The sequence below is a fragment of the Microcaecilia unicolor genome, chromosome 12, assembly GCF_901765095.1.
Source record: "Microcaecilia unicolor chromosome 12, aMicUni1.1, whole genome shotgun sequence".
Lineage (NCBI taxonomy): Eukaryota > Metazoa > Chordata > Amphibia > Gymnophiona > Siphonopidae > Microcaecilia > Microcaecilia unicolor.
The window spans coordinates 49,570,638-49,587,487 of record NC_044042.1 but is presented as its reverse complement, the minus strand read 5'-3'; the positions used below and the strand labels follow the sequence as shown (position 1 = coordinate 49,587,487).

Here is a 16,850-nt window from a genome sequence, read left to right as displayed (position 1 = left end):
GGCCATCCCTACAACGGCATACAAGAATAGGGAAAAAAAACCTCCCAGGATAGTCGCAGCATAACCCAAGAGAGGGCCTGACTGAGTTAGAAGCCAGGTTATAAAATGTTCCTGAGGTAATTATACTAATTACAGACTATACAGCTATGATAAGTGAATACTGTGCCACAAATTGTTCCAAGGTATACAAATAATCTTCAGAAGAAAGAAACCTGAGTCTGCACTTCTTTATTTCTATAATATACAGTGACAACAGAACTGAGCTCACTGCCAGGGATCCACAATCGCACAATGCCAGTATCCAAAGCTACCTAAACTTCCTGTGTACACCTCTCCCTGCATACAACTCTGCTCTGCACACCTCTCTGCGTATGCAGCACTCTGTAAAACTGAGTGGACGTCTTTTGTATATGCAAAACGACTTTGTGAAAGTGTCTAACTGCTCCCAACACGCAACACTATACTACAGAAGCTTTCTACACCTCTCTGTTACAATAGTGTACGTTTTCTCATATCTCTTATTTGTCCTGTTTATCTGTCCTAATTCGATTGTACGCTCTGTTGAGCAGGGACTGTCTCTTACATGTTCAGTGTACAGCACTGCATATGTCTAGTAGCGCTATAGAAATGGTAAGTAGTAGTAGTAGTCTTTGGGATTCCGGAATCTTTTTACTGTTTGGAATCTTGCTACTCTTTGTCTTTATTCCTTATTTGTCCTGTTTGTCTATCTTGATTTGATTATAAGTTCTGTCGAGCAGGGACTGTCTCTTACATGTTCAGTGTACAGCACTGCATATGTCTAGTAGCGCTTTAGAAATGATAAGCAGTAGTAGTATATACAGAACACAAGGAGCAGTGCTGTGTACAATGAAAACTCTGCCTACAATATTGAGTGTTGTTATAACATACTTGCAATAGTTCTTTATTTACAATATATATTCAATACGATTTAAAAAAAGTATAAATGTAATTTACATTTATTTATATTTACATTCAGGTTTTCATAATTGCAGCATTAATTTTCTTATACTACATATAAAAACATTTATTTACAATTTTACAAAGGTAATTAGTGGTCATAATTATGTGAAGATGCTGTTATCTCAGACTCCACTCTGGATCACGGTTCTTCACATAACAAAACTGCTACACAATATGGCACTGTTCAGCACAGTTAGTGCTGTCTTATCTGAAAAGATCTATGGCATAGGGGCTGATGCAGGGCAGGAATAAGGTGCATTGGTAGAGCTCTGTGTGTGGGTCTCAATAGCAGAGGGGAGTGCTTTAGCAGAACAATGTGTGAGGCAGGATCTCAATCCTGGAATTACAGGTGGCGCTGCAGAGCAGGAGTAAGGTGCTTTGGCTGAGCTTATGTATGGGGCTCAGTGCTGGAATAGCCAGGACTATTTCAGCGCAGGAGTGAGGTGCCATGTGTGAGGAATTCTCAGTACTTGAATAGCAGTGAGTGCTGTAGAGCGGGTGCATAGGCAGTGGGTATAGTAGAAGGTACTGTAGAGGAGGAGGGAGTTGTATTGAGGGGTCTCAGTACTGGAACAGGTAAAGTTCGTTAGAACACTGCCCAATCTTCAGCTCTACTCGAATAATGTAAACATAGCCAAAAAGCATTGTATCAAAAAGGATAGATCCTTATAGTGCAATATTAATATCACATTAAACAATTGGGATATTTTAAAAGATGTCCAAGTTTCAACATTTTAGATATATTTTAGATAGATGTATTTATATAAAGTGCAATAAATGTTTAACATGAGGAAATATTTTTCCAACTTGAAAATTTGATAGAACCCCAGTGGTCAACATGGATTCAAGTGAGGTCAGTCATTGCACTTATAGAAATAGGCTGCCCTTCCCTTACAGAGGGAATGAGTCTGTCCTTCCTTTATAAAAGGTTATAGGCTATATTTCTATCAACTGCCCTCTACAGAAGGGCAAAGTCTGTCCTTTCCCTATACAAGGCACTATGGAATTTTCAGTTCTTGCACAGAATGTCTTCTTCATAAATTCCTAGCTGGGTGCTAGGTCAGAGGTAAGATTTGGGTTCCTTCATCTGTAACAGATCTTGTAGTGTAATATACGGCACCAAAGCGCAGGTTATGCACCTCCGCCTCGTGAGTATCAGGCTCCCTGGAAGCTATGGGACACACAGGTCCCACGTGAGTTCCACGGCAAATAGGGTGCGGGGCGCTGCTTCTCTCCATCTGTTTCTCATTGTGCTTTCTGCAAAAAGATTTAGTCACTGATAAGAAACTGTCCAAAAATAACGAATAAACAGCAAGTATCAGACATGGACCCCTGGTAAAAGAAGACTGGGTACCCACTTGTCCAAAGGCTCTTTCAACAACATTATTTATTTGTGGCATTTATACCCCGCTCTTTCCCGCTCGATAGCAGGTTCAGTGCGGCTTACAAAGTATGGTACAAAGTATCACAGAGATAATACAAAGTATTACAATTGGTTCTCATGTGTGGTCCTGAGGGGGAAGGCGAAAGGTTAATTCAGCTGTAGCCCATGACTCTCAGCTCTGTACAGATCTAACAGAAACATGCCCTTAGCAAAAGAGCCATCTTTCCAGCCTAAGGCTCTGAACATGAGATTTTAACTCCCTTCATCCCACATCTCTCACTAAGGTACAATGAAACACAAATTTCTATTTGGTGGGGGTTCCAAGCCACCACAGAAGACAGATATACTACACCCTGCAAACCTGCAGTGTCTACCTGGGCCAGCTGCAGGTATATACTGTACATGAATGTGAAGGGCAATTCTATATCAGGGGCGTAGCCAGCCCTATGATTTAGGCGGGGCCAAGAGATGGACTGAAGGGGCAATGTATACCCTCCCTTCGCCCCCCCCCCCCCCAATGTATTAAAAATAATACCTTTGCTGCTGGGGATGCCAAAGCCCCGTCAGTCAAAGAAATTTGCTGCCGAGCTGTTCCCTTCCTCCTCGCCCTGCTGCAGTAATCTAGAAGTCGGCTGGGTGCCTCCAGTTCTTGCGTAAACTCAGCATGCGTGAGGAGTCCTGGCGGAGGGAGGCGCCCTGTTGATTTCCAGTTTACTATAGCAGGGCAAAGAGGAGGGGAGTGGCTCAGCGAGGAATTTCTTTAGCTGGCGGGGCTTTGGCATCCCCACCAGCCATTTAATGCGCCATGTAGGTTTGGAGGGCGTCTGTTGCCAAAATGGGGAGCCTAGGCCCCCTCCTTCGTGGTTATGCCACTAAAAGTGCCCACATTTATGTCTGTGTCTAGAATAGTAGCACTTACACACATCAGTGTACACTTAACTGCAAAAGTGCCAGCAGGGAACCTCTGCTTTATTCACATAGTGTGCCTAACTTACATGGCATGCAAAGGGTGGCATACAATGCTGTAAGTTATGCACATCCCTGCTGCACTTAGGTGCCCACATTTATACCAGCTGTGGGCACGCAAATGTTACGTGCTGATACTGGCTTACTTAGTATTCTATAACAGAACCTGGGCAATCAGGTGCCATACAGAACAGGCTTCTACCATGTGTCCTCAGGACACCCAAATGGAGGTACCCAGTTGTAGAATTACCTCATTATTGCATTATCAATATTAGCAAACACATATCTTCCCAGCAGTGTTCATAGACAGTACAAAAACATTTTTTAGACCGGTTCACATGAACAGTGTCCTAAGTCCTGCAGTCTAGCAACATCAGTACACTTCTTACCTTCATGGCACCATAAATCCAGTCCAGGTAATACGTGACCCTGGTATACTCTCCAACATTTCCTGGCTGTGCACAACCAATGCCCCAGCTGACAATGCCCATCTGTTCCCATTTCTGCCCACTCAAAGCAACCAGTGGGCCCCCACTGTCACCCTGTGGAGAAAGGACAGCAAGGGAAAAACAGAGAGGTTACATTCCTTGCAGGTTTCTCTGAAAATAAACCCAACATCTAAAAGTCCTTTAGAGATGAAGGGTGCATGTTAATGACCATTCAAATGAAGTGAACTCCTAGAAAAGACACATATTCCAAATACCTATGCACTGGCTGACAGGATTTATGAGCTGTAGTGGAAAAAAAGAGAGAAGCCACAAAAACCTCTATCAACATGCCAGTATCCCCCTAACATGAGGGCTTTTTAACTCCTCAAGAGTCCATCCAGCCTTCCCAGGTGTGCTGCGGGAGTTAGTCCAGTTTAATTTATGCTGGAATGGAGTGTATCTTTTAAGTTTTCTTGTCTCTAGTGGTTGGCAGCAGCGAGCAGCGATTCATACAGTTGCTTGGGCCAACCCCACAGTCTTCTCTCTGACTTAACCTCCTGCTTCTGCATAGATGGGAAGCATCAGAGAGAAGGCTCTGGGGTTGGTGCGAGCAAGCTGCATGAATTGCTGCTCATTGCCGCTGACCACTAGAGACAAGAAAACTTTTAAAAGATACATGGGGTGGGGGGAAGGGGAGATTCCTGTCTCCTTTCCAGCTGGTGACCAGCTAGGAGAGATGCTGGACTATTTATGGGGGTGGAGGGAAGAGAAGGCAAGTAGTGGACTATTTGCTGGGTGGGGGGGAGAAGGTAAAATGCGGGACCATGTGTGGGTGTAGGTATGGAGGTGGTGGTGGGAGTGTGGGGGGGGGGGGGGGGGAGGAAGGTAAAATGCTGGACTATGTGTGGGCATGTGCCTTGACAATTTTAGCACCGGGTAAGTGTGCCATGAGATGAAAAAGGCTGAAAATCTCTGCTTTAGACAGTCCCTAAGGTCAGTCACAGCAAGAAATGGTGCCCTCATCTTCAGCCTGTGCTTTCTCAAGTGCTCTCTGCTTGCACATTTGGGGTAGCTACTCTTCCACAACCCAGTGGTCTATAATTCGAAGGAACTGGGAGTATTGCAGACTTTAATTATTATGGAAGTTTGAGTATAAGGATGTTGTTGTGTCTTCATGAAGGAGCAATAAATAACCCCCAAAACAAATCCTTACAGATACGAAGAGAGAGGTAGAGTGGGTAACATTTTTTTCAAAGCACGAGCAACTCTTTAGCCTGCTGAGAAGAGAGAGCCATGAACTCCAGGGTTCCAAGGCTAACTCTAATGATGCGCAGCCCAGACTCACAGACCTGGCAGGTGTCAGTGCCACCCTCGATACGTCCTGCACATATCATGCTGTCCAAAATTTGCCCTGTGTATTCCCTGTTGCAGCTGGATGTTGGGATTAAGGAAATCTGAGCTTCCTGTAGCTGTGAAGATGGAGATCCTGCTTAAAAAAAAAAAAAAAGATGACTACATCAGTCTCTTCTCACTCACAGATTCCAGACCTTCATCTTTAGAGATGACCAGATATGCATCAGTCTAATTCCTAGAGACAGTCACAAATTATTCTCCATCCCCACAGACAACCAGAAACTGCGTTCTTCTACTCGGAGATCATCAAATCATGCCCAGTAAAATCATTACATTTAAACTTTCTGTGAAATGTTTGCTGGTAGCTGCAAATAGAGGCTGATGTCAGGCCAGGGCATATGTAAGGAGTATCCTTGTATAATGATACATGCTCCAGAGCTCACTAGATGGATGCTTTCATCTGCTTTTCTCATTCACATGTATCTGTCCAACATGGCAAGGTGTTAGTTTAGTGAGATCTCACTGAGCACGGCAGGAAAGCGCTCTGCATACCTCCTTCTGAAGTGTGACCCCAGCCTGTCACCCACAGTCTGACATTGTCTTGTAGGCTGTCATCAAAATTTGGAAGACAAATTGGTTGAATTACATCTGGAATGAAAGAGAAAAAGGGATTCAGGTTAAAAATGTCTTTTGTTAATGTCTGTCAGGAAGGGCAGTCTTAGCTCAGGGAGCTGTTTCTGGGACTGGTTGTGCATACTTTAGCAAGCCTTTGCCACTCTGCTGCAGTAAAATAACCTCACCCTTGCTAATTGCCAGTGGGCTCCTCTGAGGCTACTTCAGAAGAATTCTAGTTCCTGTTTAGGTTGTGTAGTTTCCATAGCTGAATGAGACTGTTCCCTCCATTCTTCTACTCCTGTGATTCCTCTGTTTGCTTTGGAATCCCATTGCTTTTTGTTTCTGCCATAAAATCTTCATTATCATTATACCATTTTTGGTTCCTTATCATAGTAGAATTGACAACACTGACTTTGAAAGAGAGTTATTTTTGTTTTGAAGGCAGATTTTACAAACAAATTAAAGGCACAGCAATGGGTGCCACTATGGCCCCCTCTGCAGCTAATTTATATGTTGCCAATTTTGAAGAAAAATTTGTAACTGATAATCCATACAAGAGTAGTATATTATTACGGGAAAGGTACATTGATGACATTTTATGATTTGGAATTGCAAGGATGATGAACTTTTAGCATTTTATATATGGTTGTTTCCTATTTTTTAGCCTGTACACTGCTTGTTCTGCCCGTCAGCTAGAGCAGTATAGAAAGTTATTGCAAATAAAGAATTTATGAGTTAAAAATTACAATAGGAACGAGGTCTCTTTCTTGGACATTAAGATTAAATGTATGAATGGTACATTTGAGACTGCTTTATACTGTAAGCTGGATATGAGCAAAGTACTGCACTATGGGGCTCTTTTACTAAAGGGCAGTAGGACTACCACGCGACAAAACAGCACTACTGCCGGGTACCCAGGTGCCCTGTGGTAGTTCTGCTTTTGCTGTACGCCGTTTCCCTTGCTAGAAAATAAAAATTATTTTCTAATGCAGCGGCCGGGGAGTAGGTGTGACTGGCAGTAATTGGGCAGCACATGCCCATCACCGCATGCTGCCTGATTACCGCTGGATTAGCATGTGAGCCTTTATTGTCAAGTAAGGGCTCAGGCACTAATAGCTGCACACTAATTGTGAAATTAGCGAATGACCATTAGGGACACCAATAGAAAAAAATGTTTTTTTTACAGCCACAGTAAAAAGTGGCCTCACTGCGTGGCAATCCCTCATGCCAAGAATACCACAGGCCACATTTTACCATGACTCTGTAAAAGGACCCCTATAAGTGCTGTCATAACAAGGCACACATTCAAGATGGCTGCTGGAATGAATAAGATTTTCACACTTTTTAAAGCATTTTTAAAATGATTTTTCCAGTGTTTTTCATAAATAAATAGCGTTTCCAGATTAGCAGACATAGCTGCATCTAATTCCACCACTGATCCTGTGATTGAAAATTTTCATAAAAGATTGATGTAATTTGAGATTTTACAGTAGTTTAATTGATGTTTTATGATTAAACAAGTGTTTTTTAGATATTAATTTCATGATTTTCTTTTTTTTTTTTTTAGATTTTACACATTCTAGGGACCATGGAGCACACTATAGGACGGCCATTTGCTTGGTCATACTCAATCATTCTACTTGGTAATGATAAACAGTTGGTTGATGAGGGACTCACAGAACCACAAAGCAAATTTATTTTAACAGCCACATTGTTGGTTAAAAAGTGTATCTTACAACACTGGACAGACCCAGATCCTCCAACTCTGAATAATTGGCATGCCCTGATGAAAGAATTGGGGCAGTGGGTTGGGTGGCAATATTCGATTCTGACAGCTGATAAGCATAAGAGGTATCGAGAGCTGTGGAAGCGGTATCTTAGCCTAGGGGCACAGGAGCTTGATAAGGACAGCTAGAGTGGAGACCTAGCGGAGGGGTAAGGGGGTAGGAGGGGATGGGGTAGGGGAGGAGGGTTGCGGGGGGGATGGGGGGGGGAAAGGAAACAGTCATGAAATGGTGGAGCACAGGGTATCCGTTTAAGCTATGTTTTAAGTGATGTTAATGTGCATCTGGTGCACAGGAGAGTGGCGTAATGACTGTATAACCGATGATGTGCTGTATACCTGGGGGTTGTCCCAGATTAGTTTCGTATTGACTTGTTATGTTCATGACACAATAAAAATATTTAAAAAAACAAACAAAACCTTTTTTTAGTGTGTCTCTCCGTGACGTTTTTAAGTAGGATTATATTTTTCACAAAACATTTTTGAATTTTAGGCTTTTTTTAATAGAAATTTGCTATTAGGGGAAGATTTGTTCTAGCTCCCCTTTAGGTATGTGTCCTTTTTGGTGCTACTGTTACTTGTTTGTACAGAACCTCACATAAGTCACTTTTGGCTGTAATCATCAGAAAATTGATTGCAATGATGCTTGCATTTTAGTTATTGGCTCCACATTAGCCTGTTGCATTCTTGCACTTTTAACTTGTATGGTAGACTGCTGTTGAATCAATTTACAAATTGGAGAATACATTCCGCACACAAACTTAGTGTACACTGAATGCAGAACAATGGAACAATATTCTTCACGTAGAGGAGTCAATATACTTAATTCATAACTAGACTCGCATTTCATTGGAGGGATCGTCCATATGAAGATAAGTGCTTCTTTTTCCGCATTGAAGTAGATATTAATAGAGGAATCTCTATACTTTGATCACATGTAAGAAAAATATAAAAAATATAAATATTTAAATAAAACTGGACGGTTTTATAGTTAATCACCACTGGACTCATGCCAATGATAGAAAAGAACTGGATGTAGTAGAGATGCTGGATGTATTCTCTAATTCACTATTGAGTGTTCCCAGCGAAAACTGAGGCTTTTTTCTCCAATGAAGTGCAAGTCCAGTTATGACCTAAGTGTACTGACAACTCTTTGTGAAGAATATTGATTATTCCACTGTTCTAGCTGCTTCAGAAGTCATACACATGTCCATGTGGGTTGTTTCTGTGTGTGCTATATGGAAGAAAATTGTTCCATTTATGTTATACTTTATGACTGCACTAGCATAATCTTTAAATTATTTATCCACTCTTTTTATTTATTGTTTTTACTTTTATCTATATATATGCTCTATCTATATGTACCCTCCCACTCTGTCAGACTGTCAAAGTAATGCTTTGATGTTTCTCTCATATATACTATCTGCTACCACATTTGCTTATTTCCGATCTGAGGAAGAAGGGCAACCTTCGAAAGCTAATCAAGAAATGTATTAAGTTATGTCCAATAAAAAAGGTATCATCTTATTTTCTTTTGTTTGATTTCTGTTGATAACCTTTAAGAGTGGAATAACACGGCTACCACACCTCTCTACTTATGCTCAATTTGAAATTATCTTTTAATATGATTTATTTTTTATTTGTATGTTTTAAACAATGTGATATGTCTGGATTAACAGCTCTACCCCTGATCCAGCCTTTTTAGGCAAAACGTAGCCATGTCAGGTGCTTGTTCTAATAAGCTGTCTAATTCCACACCTGCTGGTCTGCTTTATGTTGTTTGCTGTTTATCATGGCTAGGAGACAGCGTTCTTTGTTCTCTGCTGTATCTAAGAAGCACCCAGGTTTAGACTGTGCCCTGACACAGACTGAGCTAAACTTCTGAGAGTGGAAAAGGGAGAGTTTCAGTTGAATTCCCACTATGAGATAAGTAGAATCGTACATCACATCCAGTAAGAAAAATGAATTGGGGGTCAATATTCATCCAGCAGTGGTGAGTGGCTTTATTATGCCGGGTCACGTCAATATCTGGATTGATGCGGGTGGTTCTCTCTTACGCAATGAAGTGCGATATTCAGCACTTAACCACCTAAGCGACACCACATAAAGATAGGACTAACTTTTAAGCTTACAAGTGTATTCACTCTCCACTCTTATATCTCCCTACAATCCTCCCCGGGAACTCCGTTCATCAAGTAAATCTCTCTTATCTGTACCCTTCTCCTCCACTGCCAACTCCAGACTCCGTTCCTTTTATCTTGCTGCACCATACGATTGGAATGGACATCCTGAGCCAGTAAATCAAAATCCATCTCTGACTGTCTTCAAATCTAAGCTAAAATCTCACCTTTTTGAGGCTGCTTTTAACTCCTAACCCCTATTCGCTTGTTCAGTACCCATGTCTGTTTTATCATTCCCACCTTAAGTATTTCCCTTATCCCTTATTTGTCTTGTTTGTCTGTCCTGATTAGATTGTAAGCTCTGTCAAGAAGGGACTGTTTCTTCATGTTCAAGTGTACAGTGCTGCACAGAATTCTGCACAGAATCTTGCTACTCTTTGGGATTCTGCATGGAATCTTGCTACTTTTGGGGATTCTGAATGGAATCGTACTACTATTTGGGATTCTGGAATCCTGCTACTCTGAGATTCTGCACGGAATCTTGCTATTCTTTGGAATTCCAGAATCTTGCTTCTTTTTGGGATTCTGCATGGAATCGTGTTACTTTTTGGGATTCCGGAATCTTGCTACTCTTTGGGATTCTGCATGGAATCATGCTACTCTTTGGGATTCCGGAATCCTGCTACTCTTTGAGATTCTGCATAGAATCTTGCTACTCTTTGTCCTTATCCCTTATTTGTCCTATTTGTCCTGATTAGATGTAAGCTCTGTCGAGCGGGGACTGTCTCTTCATGTTCAACTGTACAGTGCTGCGTATGTCTAATGATTAGTAGTAGTAGTAGTAGTAGTATGCAATCTGATTTGACCATTAAACTTAAGCAGTTAAGTGATGAATATTGGCACTTAGCCTCATAAATGCTGACTCCACCCTGGACCGCCCACAAAATAGCTTTGACTTTAGTGGTCTGTGGTGATATTCAGCAACACTAACCAGTTAAGTGCTCCTGAGTATCAGGAACCATTTCTGGCCAGTTAAATTGCTTTGAATATTGACCCCTTGATTTATAAAATTCCTCCTTCTTCACACCTCCCTGGCATCTGGATCCCTCTAACATATGAACTTGGTGTGAACTTTGCTTTCCTGGCACAAATGCACAGGAGAGGAAATTTACTCATGTAGCAAGGTTCAGCAAGCCTTCACGTGTACTGGCACCTCACCTGAGAAGCTTAAGGGTGATTTCAGATGAATAAGGCCAATATCATAGGGCTTCGAATTATTGTACATGGAATGAATGAAAACCTTATCCACACAGGTTGCAAACAGAACAGACAGAGTGGAGATTCCTGCTTGGATACGCCAGCTATCCACCTGCTGCTGATCCCTGCAAGGAGAAAGAAGTGGTTAATTCCAAGAGTTTCATTCCCAGACTCCTACAACGGCTATGAATTTGGTACACCAAATTAATTCAACACCATAATTATGGCGATGCTCTGGGTTTGGCACACCATAGCACAGTATTTTGACACTGTACTGCAGCATTCTGATGGGAATGCTTAGAGCGTGGGACAAAATAAAGAGCCAGATCCAGAGCATTACTATAGGAAATACTGCAGTATAGAACAGCATTCCTATAGTAGAATACTATGCATCATGGTAATGCAGTGTTCCCTTGCTAATGCTCTGGATTTAGCACACTATAATGCAGTGTTGCTATGATAAAGCTCTGCATTTAGTGCAATATTCATATGATAATGTTCCATTGCATAGTATGATGTGGTACTGCTATGGTTTTAACAGAATATATTGTGCTGTCCTTATGGCAGTGTTCTGGGCGTGTGACGCACTATAATGTGGTGCTCCTATGCTAAAGCTCCTGATTTAGTGCAGAATTCCTATGACAATGCTCTACAGCAAGTATGGTGTGGTATTGCAATGGTTATGTTCTGGATTAAGCAAAATGTATTGCAGTATTCTTATGATAATTCTCTGGATCTAGCATATTATACTGTAGCATTCCTACAGTAAAGTTCTGTAGTCCGTAAACTACATTACAGCATTTTATGGTGACATTTTGAGTATGGCACAGTATTGTTCAGTATTTTATTTATTTATTGCATTTGTATCCCACATTTTCCCACCTCTTAGCAGGCTCAATGTGGCTTACCATACATCAAGAATAGTAGAAATAGATTAGAAAATAGACATTTAGTATTACAGAAGGATCTTGGGCAACATGATAATGATAGAACAAGATAATAGTATAACAAGCAGATATTTTTTTTCTTACATTTGTACCCTGCGCTTTCCCACTCATGGCAGGCTCAATGCGGCTTACATGGGGCAATGGAGGGTTAAGTGACTTTCCCAGAGTCACAAGGCGCTGCCTGTGCCTGAAGTGGGAATTGAACTCAGTTCCTCAGTTCCCCAGGACCAAAGTCCACCACCCTAACCACTAGGCCACTCCTCTACAGTTCTGAATATATGTGGAGGATTTGTGTGTGTTCACTTTGGGAATGGTTTGCGTGGGTGTGGGTTCCTCCTCTCATAGAAGCCCTGATCTCAATAGTTCAATCATTATTTGAAAATTGTCCCCCCCCCCCCCCCCACCCTTATGAAAGCGGCTGCTATCTTACTTTTGGAGACAGTGGGCTGCAGTGAGGATCCAGGAGGGGCTAATGATGCTGCCCCCACAGACATGCTGCCCCTTGTACTGCAAGCTGACCTGCCAAGGCCAGTTCTGGATGAGGGAGGAAGTGCCACCAACAATGCGTACCTGATTCAGGCCCTTGCCACAACCTGCAGTCAAGAACGAGAGCAAGAGTAAGAGTGTCAGGGATGGCTGAAACCCAACGGAAAGAGGAGGGCAGGGGAGTGGGAGTTTGTACGAAAGGACAATACTGAAGCAGTGGTATGGGGTGAGGAATCAGTGAGAAGGCTTGGGAAAGGTTGGGGGAGGGGAAGGAGGGATTGGAAAACAAAGGAATGTTAGAAGAGGGGACCAGGAGAAGGCAAGCATTGGAGGAAGGAATAAGGTGTTCTACTCACTTATACAGCTGAGAGAGACTACATTTCCAGATACACAGCCACTAGAAAATTAAAAACAATGACCTGTTAAGTACCATATGCTGCTGCTAGGACTCACTTGATTCAGACGCACTACAAATGACAGAGCTCAGCTGCTTTTGTCCTTGGTCTTAAGATCACACTAGTCCTTGTACTCACCCATTGGTCAGGATAGACTGGAATCCTCCATCATTGGTGACTTCAACCCTGCTGTAGGCTTGTATTGGCGTGTCGATATTGGTAACAGCCACTGCATTAGAGACAGGGTCACTGAAAAAAATTGACAGAAGATCAGATAGGTGGAGGAGCCTCCTTATCATGGAAAGAGCTCCAACAAACATTCCATTGGCCACTGTCCCTCCAAACCCTCTTCTTTCTGCAGCACAAATGTTTTTCATTAATCTGTGCATTAAGGCAGAATTAGAGGAACCCGTCCCTAGAAACACCATCCAAAAAACTCCATGGTGAAAATACATTATTTTAAATAACAACTCCTCTGCATAGAACTTCCTCTTTCGCTGACAAATCCTGTACAATGGGATGAAACACTTTGGAGTCTCCCAAAGAAGGGAGATGTGTGGGGCATAGTTGGGGCTGGGCTGTCTCTGCTCTTAGTTTCAGCATGTTTTATACTAAAAACATGTCCTATACCAGAGACTGCTTCTAAAATGTTTGTGGCCTAAGGCATATGCATACACATGTACACATAATTCTGTGTGTGTACTTGTGGGCATGCATACCTGCCTGTGTGTATTAGTACAGGCCCATGAATGTATGTGTTGGTCACTACCTGTTGAAGCCCAACTGATTGCAGACAGCTTTGGCTTGCCTTTCGTCCCAGTTATCATAGCAAACGAGGGTCCAGCTCTGACTTCCCTGGTTGAATACTTGCAGGATGGACATACTGTTAGAGATCCTCACTAGGAAAAAGAAAACACTCAGCATGATGAGTAAGGGGTACTGTGGAAGGGGTCGCTCCTCCCCTCCGTACCTCTTAGACAGGGAGGGAGCAACTTGTTCAGGTATTTTTTTGGTGGGGGGGGGAGCTCCTCCCCAGTGTACCTCCTCAGGATGCTGGGAGGTAGGGGTACAGCTCTTCCCTGTGCATTTCCTTCAGTTTTGGGAGGCCAGAGGGAGCAACTTCTCCCTGCTATTACTCCTCCAGCGCACTGGAGGAGACTGGTAAGGCAAACGCCCTTCTAATGTACCTCCATAATATTTTTTTGGGGGTGGGAGAAGGTATAGGATCTCTGTGCTATACCTCCACTGGATTCAGGAGGGGACATGATGGGGTGCAACTCCTCCGTAATGTACTTCCAATGGAATCACATGCACTAGGAGCAAGGTTTAGCTCTTCTCATGCTTGTTGGAGGCAATATTGGAGGAACTCCTTTCCAGGCATTAGGTGTTAGCAAGCTCCTCCATGGTTAGGGGCCAAATGCACAAAGCTTACCTTGCTATTAATGTTTGCTTTAGACTGGTTCTAGTCAGTCTAAAGCAAACGTTTATGTAGCTTGGAATGCACAAAGGGGTTTTCCGTGGTTCTAACGTGTGCCATTAGCAGCCACCAAGAATCCCATGCAAATGTATTACAATGAGCTCATTAGTATTCGAATGAGCTCATTTGTAATCTAATGTGTATTCCATGGGATGCACAGCTCCAGAGCAGCCCTAATTTAATTAGCAAATTTAATGGCTGCTCAGGAGCTGTCAGAGAGGAGAGAAGCACAAGCAGGAAGCTATAAAGGTTGCCTGCTTGTGCTTCCTACCTCTTACCTTCAGGTCCCCCCCCCCCCCATGAATTAAAAAAAAAATTTCCCCAGTGGTTCAATGGACAACAACAACACCACCCCCCTCCGTGACCCCAGAACCTTTTTGACAGAATCCCCCTGCTGTACTTCTTCAAGCATCTTATGGGAGAGGTAGCGCCTTCCTGTTTTACTTTCACAGGCATGGGGACGGGGGAGTTCAAGCTTGCTGTACCCAAAGGGCATCAAAGTCGGGGATGGGGGAGACCTCCTTTTGTACCTCTTGGAGCCTTGGGGTGGGAAAGGACAGCTCCTCCCCACTGTACCTCTTTGAGATTTCAGTAGTGGCAGAGGGGTGTATTTCCTCCCTGCTGTGGCCTTGCTGGAGGTGAGTAAGCATTGTCAATACTCACCAGTTGACGGAGTATTGATTTCCATTGGCTTCACACAGCGCTGCTCGTCCTCAGCATCTGCACAGTCAGCGTTTCCATCACACCACTTTTGCATGGGTATGAACTTGAAGGATTTCAGGCAGAAGAAGTAGTAATTATCAAGGACAACCTTAACTGTAAAAATAAAGCCCAGGGTCAATGATTGGGGGGTCTGCAGGTGTCCATGGAAAACACAAACTGCACATAAATGAAAACCTGTCTCCTAAACCTTAGAGAACTGTGTGAGGGTCCCAGACTCCTACAGTGCTCCCCAATACTATTGCCACACATGAAGTTTCCATTCTCCCCACAGTGCTGCCCAACACTATAGGGAGGGAGGGAGGGTCTGACGCTCACAGTACTACAGTCACGTGTGAAGGTACTACATATCTCATAAAACTCCCCTTACTATAGTCATTCACAGCTGGGGGGGGGGGCACTTCACCTTACCCGCTATTCTCAGATATTTTTATGTATCCAGAGCAGCCAGGACTGCCTCTGGCAGGCACAATATAACCCCATGTTTTTCTCCAAGTATGCCTACCTTCAACCATGGCCTGGCCTCCCTCTCTACCAACTGCAGTTGGGCAACTTTTCTCCTTCTCTGTTGACATTTCCAGATCTGTGACTTACTTGTTTGCTGGGGTCTCTGGGCTCTGCGTTGCCTGAACCTGCTCTCCAGGAGTCAACATTAGCCATGAGACAGATTCCTTCCCATTACCCTCAAGGAGTGGCCTAGTGGTTAGGGTGGTGGACTTTGGTCCTGGGGAACTGAGGAACTGAGTTCGATTCCCAGCACAGGCAGCTCCTTGTGACTCTGGGCAAGTCACTTAACCCTCCATTGACCCATGTAAGCCACATTGAGCCTGCCATGAGTGGGAAAGCGCGGAGTACAAATGTAACAAAAAAAAAAAAAATAGGTGGATGTCACTTCCAGGCTACAGCTCTGAAGCCCTCAGGCCTGGAAGTTTGCATTTCCAGCATCCAGTCATAGCATGGGATGACAGGTAATGGGGAGAGAGGGGCCAGCAGCAGGACTCTTTGTCATTTCTTCTAGTGCCTGCTTTCTTTGGGGAACAAAGCCAGCAGTAGAAGATGGACCATTTGTGCTTTTGGTCCTCTTGCAGTACTGCCCCTAAAATTGTGCCAAACTTGGTGGATGCCTAATCCACCTAATGCTTTTACCAGCGCTACTCAAGGCAGCGTGCAAACAAATAAAAATGCAAACAATAAAAAGCATATTAAAAAACAACCCCACTAAGGACTAGGTCAAAATTTTTTTCCTTCTCTCGTCGGCTCCTGTACCAGCTGCTCCATAAAGCTGTCCTTGATTTCATCAAAGAATTTTACCTCCCTAGCATGCCCCGATGTTACATTTACCCAGTCAATATCGGGGTAATTGAAATCACCCATTATTACTGTGTTGCCCAGTTTGTTTGCGTCCCTAATTTCCTTTAACATGTCTGCATCCGTCTGTTCATCCTGGCCAGGTGGATGGTAGTACACTCCTATCACTATCCTTTTCCCCTTTACACATGGAATTTCAATCCACAGTGATTCCAAGAAATGTTTTGTTCCCTGCAGAATTTTCAATCTATTGATTCAAGGCTCTTGTTAATATACAATGCTACCTCTCCACCAATTAGATCCATCCTATCACTACGATATAATTTGTACCCCGGTATGAGAGTGTCCCACTGGTTATCCTCCTTCTACCAGGTCTCAGAGATACCTATTATAACTAATTTTTCATTTAGTGCAATATATTCTCCCATCTTATTTCTTAGGCTCCTGGCATCCGCATATAGACATTTCAAACTATGTTTGTTGTTCCTATTTATTTATTTGTTGCATTTGTATCCCACATTTTCCCACCTATTTGAAGGCTCAATGTGGCTTACATAGTACCATAAGGGCATTCGCCAATCTGGTAGAAACAGTTGCAATGTGATATTGTGGTCGGATAAGATACACATG

At 43.0% G+C, this 16,850-nt stretch overlaps 1 protein-coding gene across 1 annotated transcript in view; it reads right to left on the bottom strand.

Moving 5' to 3' along the window:
- Positions 1 to 985: 985 nt before the first annotated feature.
- The window catches only part of LOC115482154, a 59,962-nt gene continuing 44,097 nt past the window's right edge, over positions 986 to 16,850 (bottom strand). The window contains 10 exon segments of the mRNA XM_030221728.1: positions 986 to 2,238; positions 3,721 to 3,873; positions 5,109 to 5,248; positions 5,665 to 5,760; positions 10,849 to 11,012; positions 12,265 to 12,427; positions 12,677 to 12,717; positions 12,854 to 12,964; positions 13,485 to 13,614; positions 14,856 to 15,008. Coding sequence (XP_030077588.1) covers positions 2,227 to 2,238; positions 3,721 to 3,873; positions 5,109 to 5,248; positions 5,665 to 5,760; positions 10,849 to 11,012; positions 12,265 to 12,427; positions 12,677 to 12,717; positions 12,854 to 12,964; positions 13,485 to 13,614; positions 14,856 to 15,008 — 1,163 coding nt within the window. The 3' untranslated portion in view covers positions 986 to 2,226.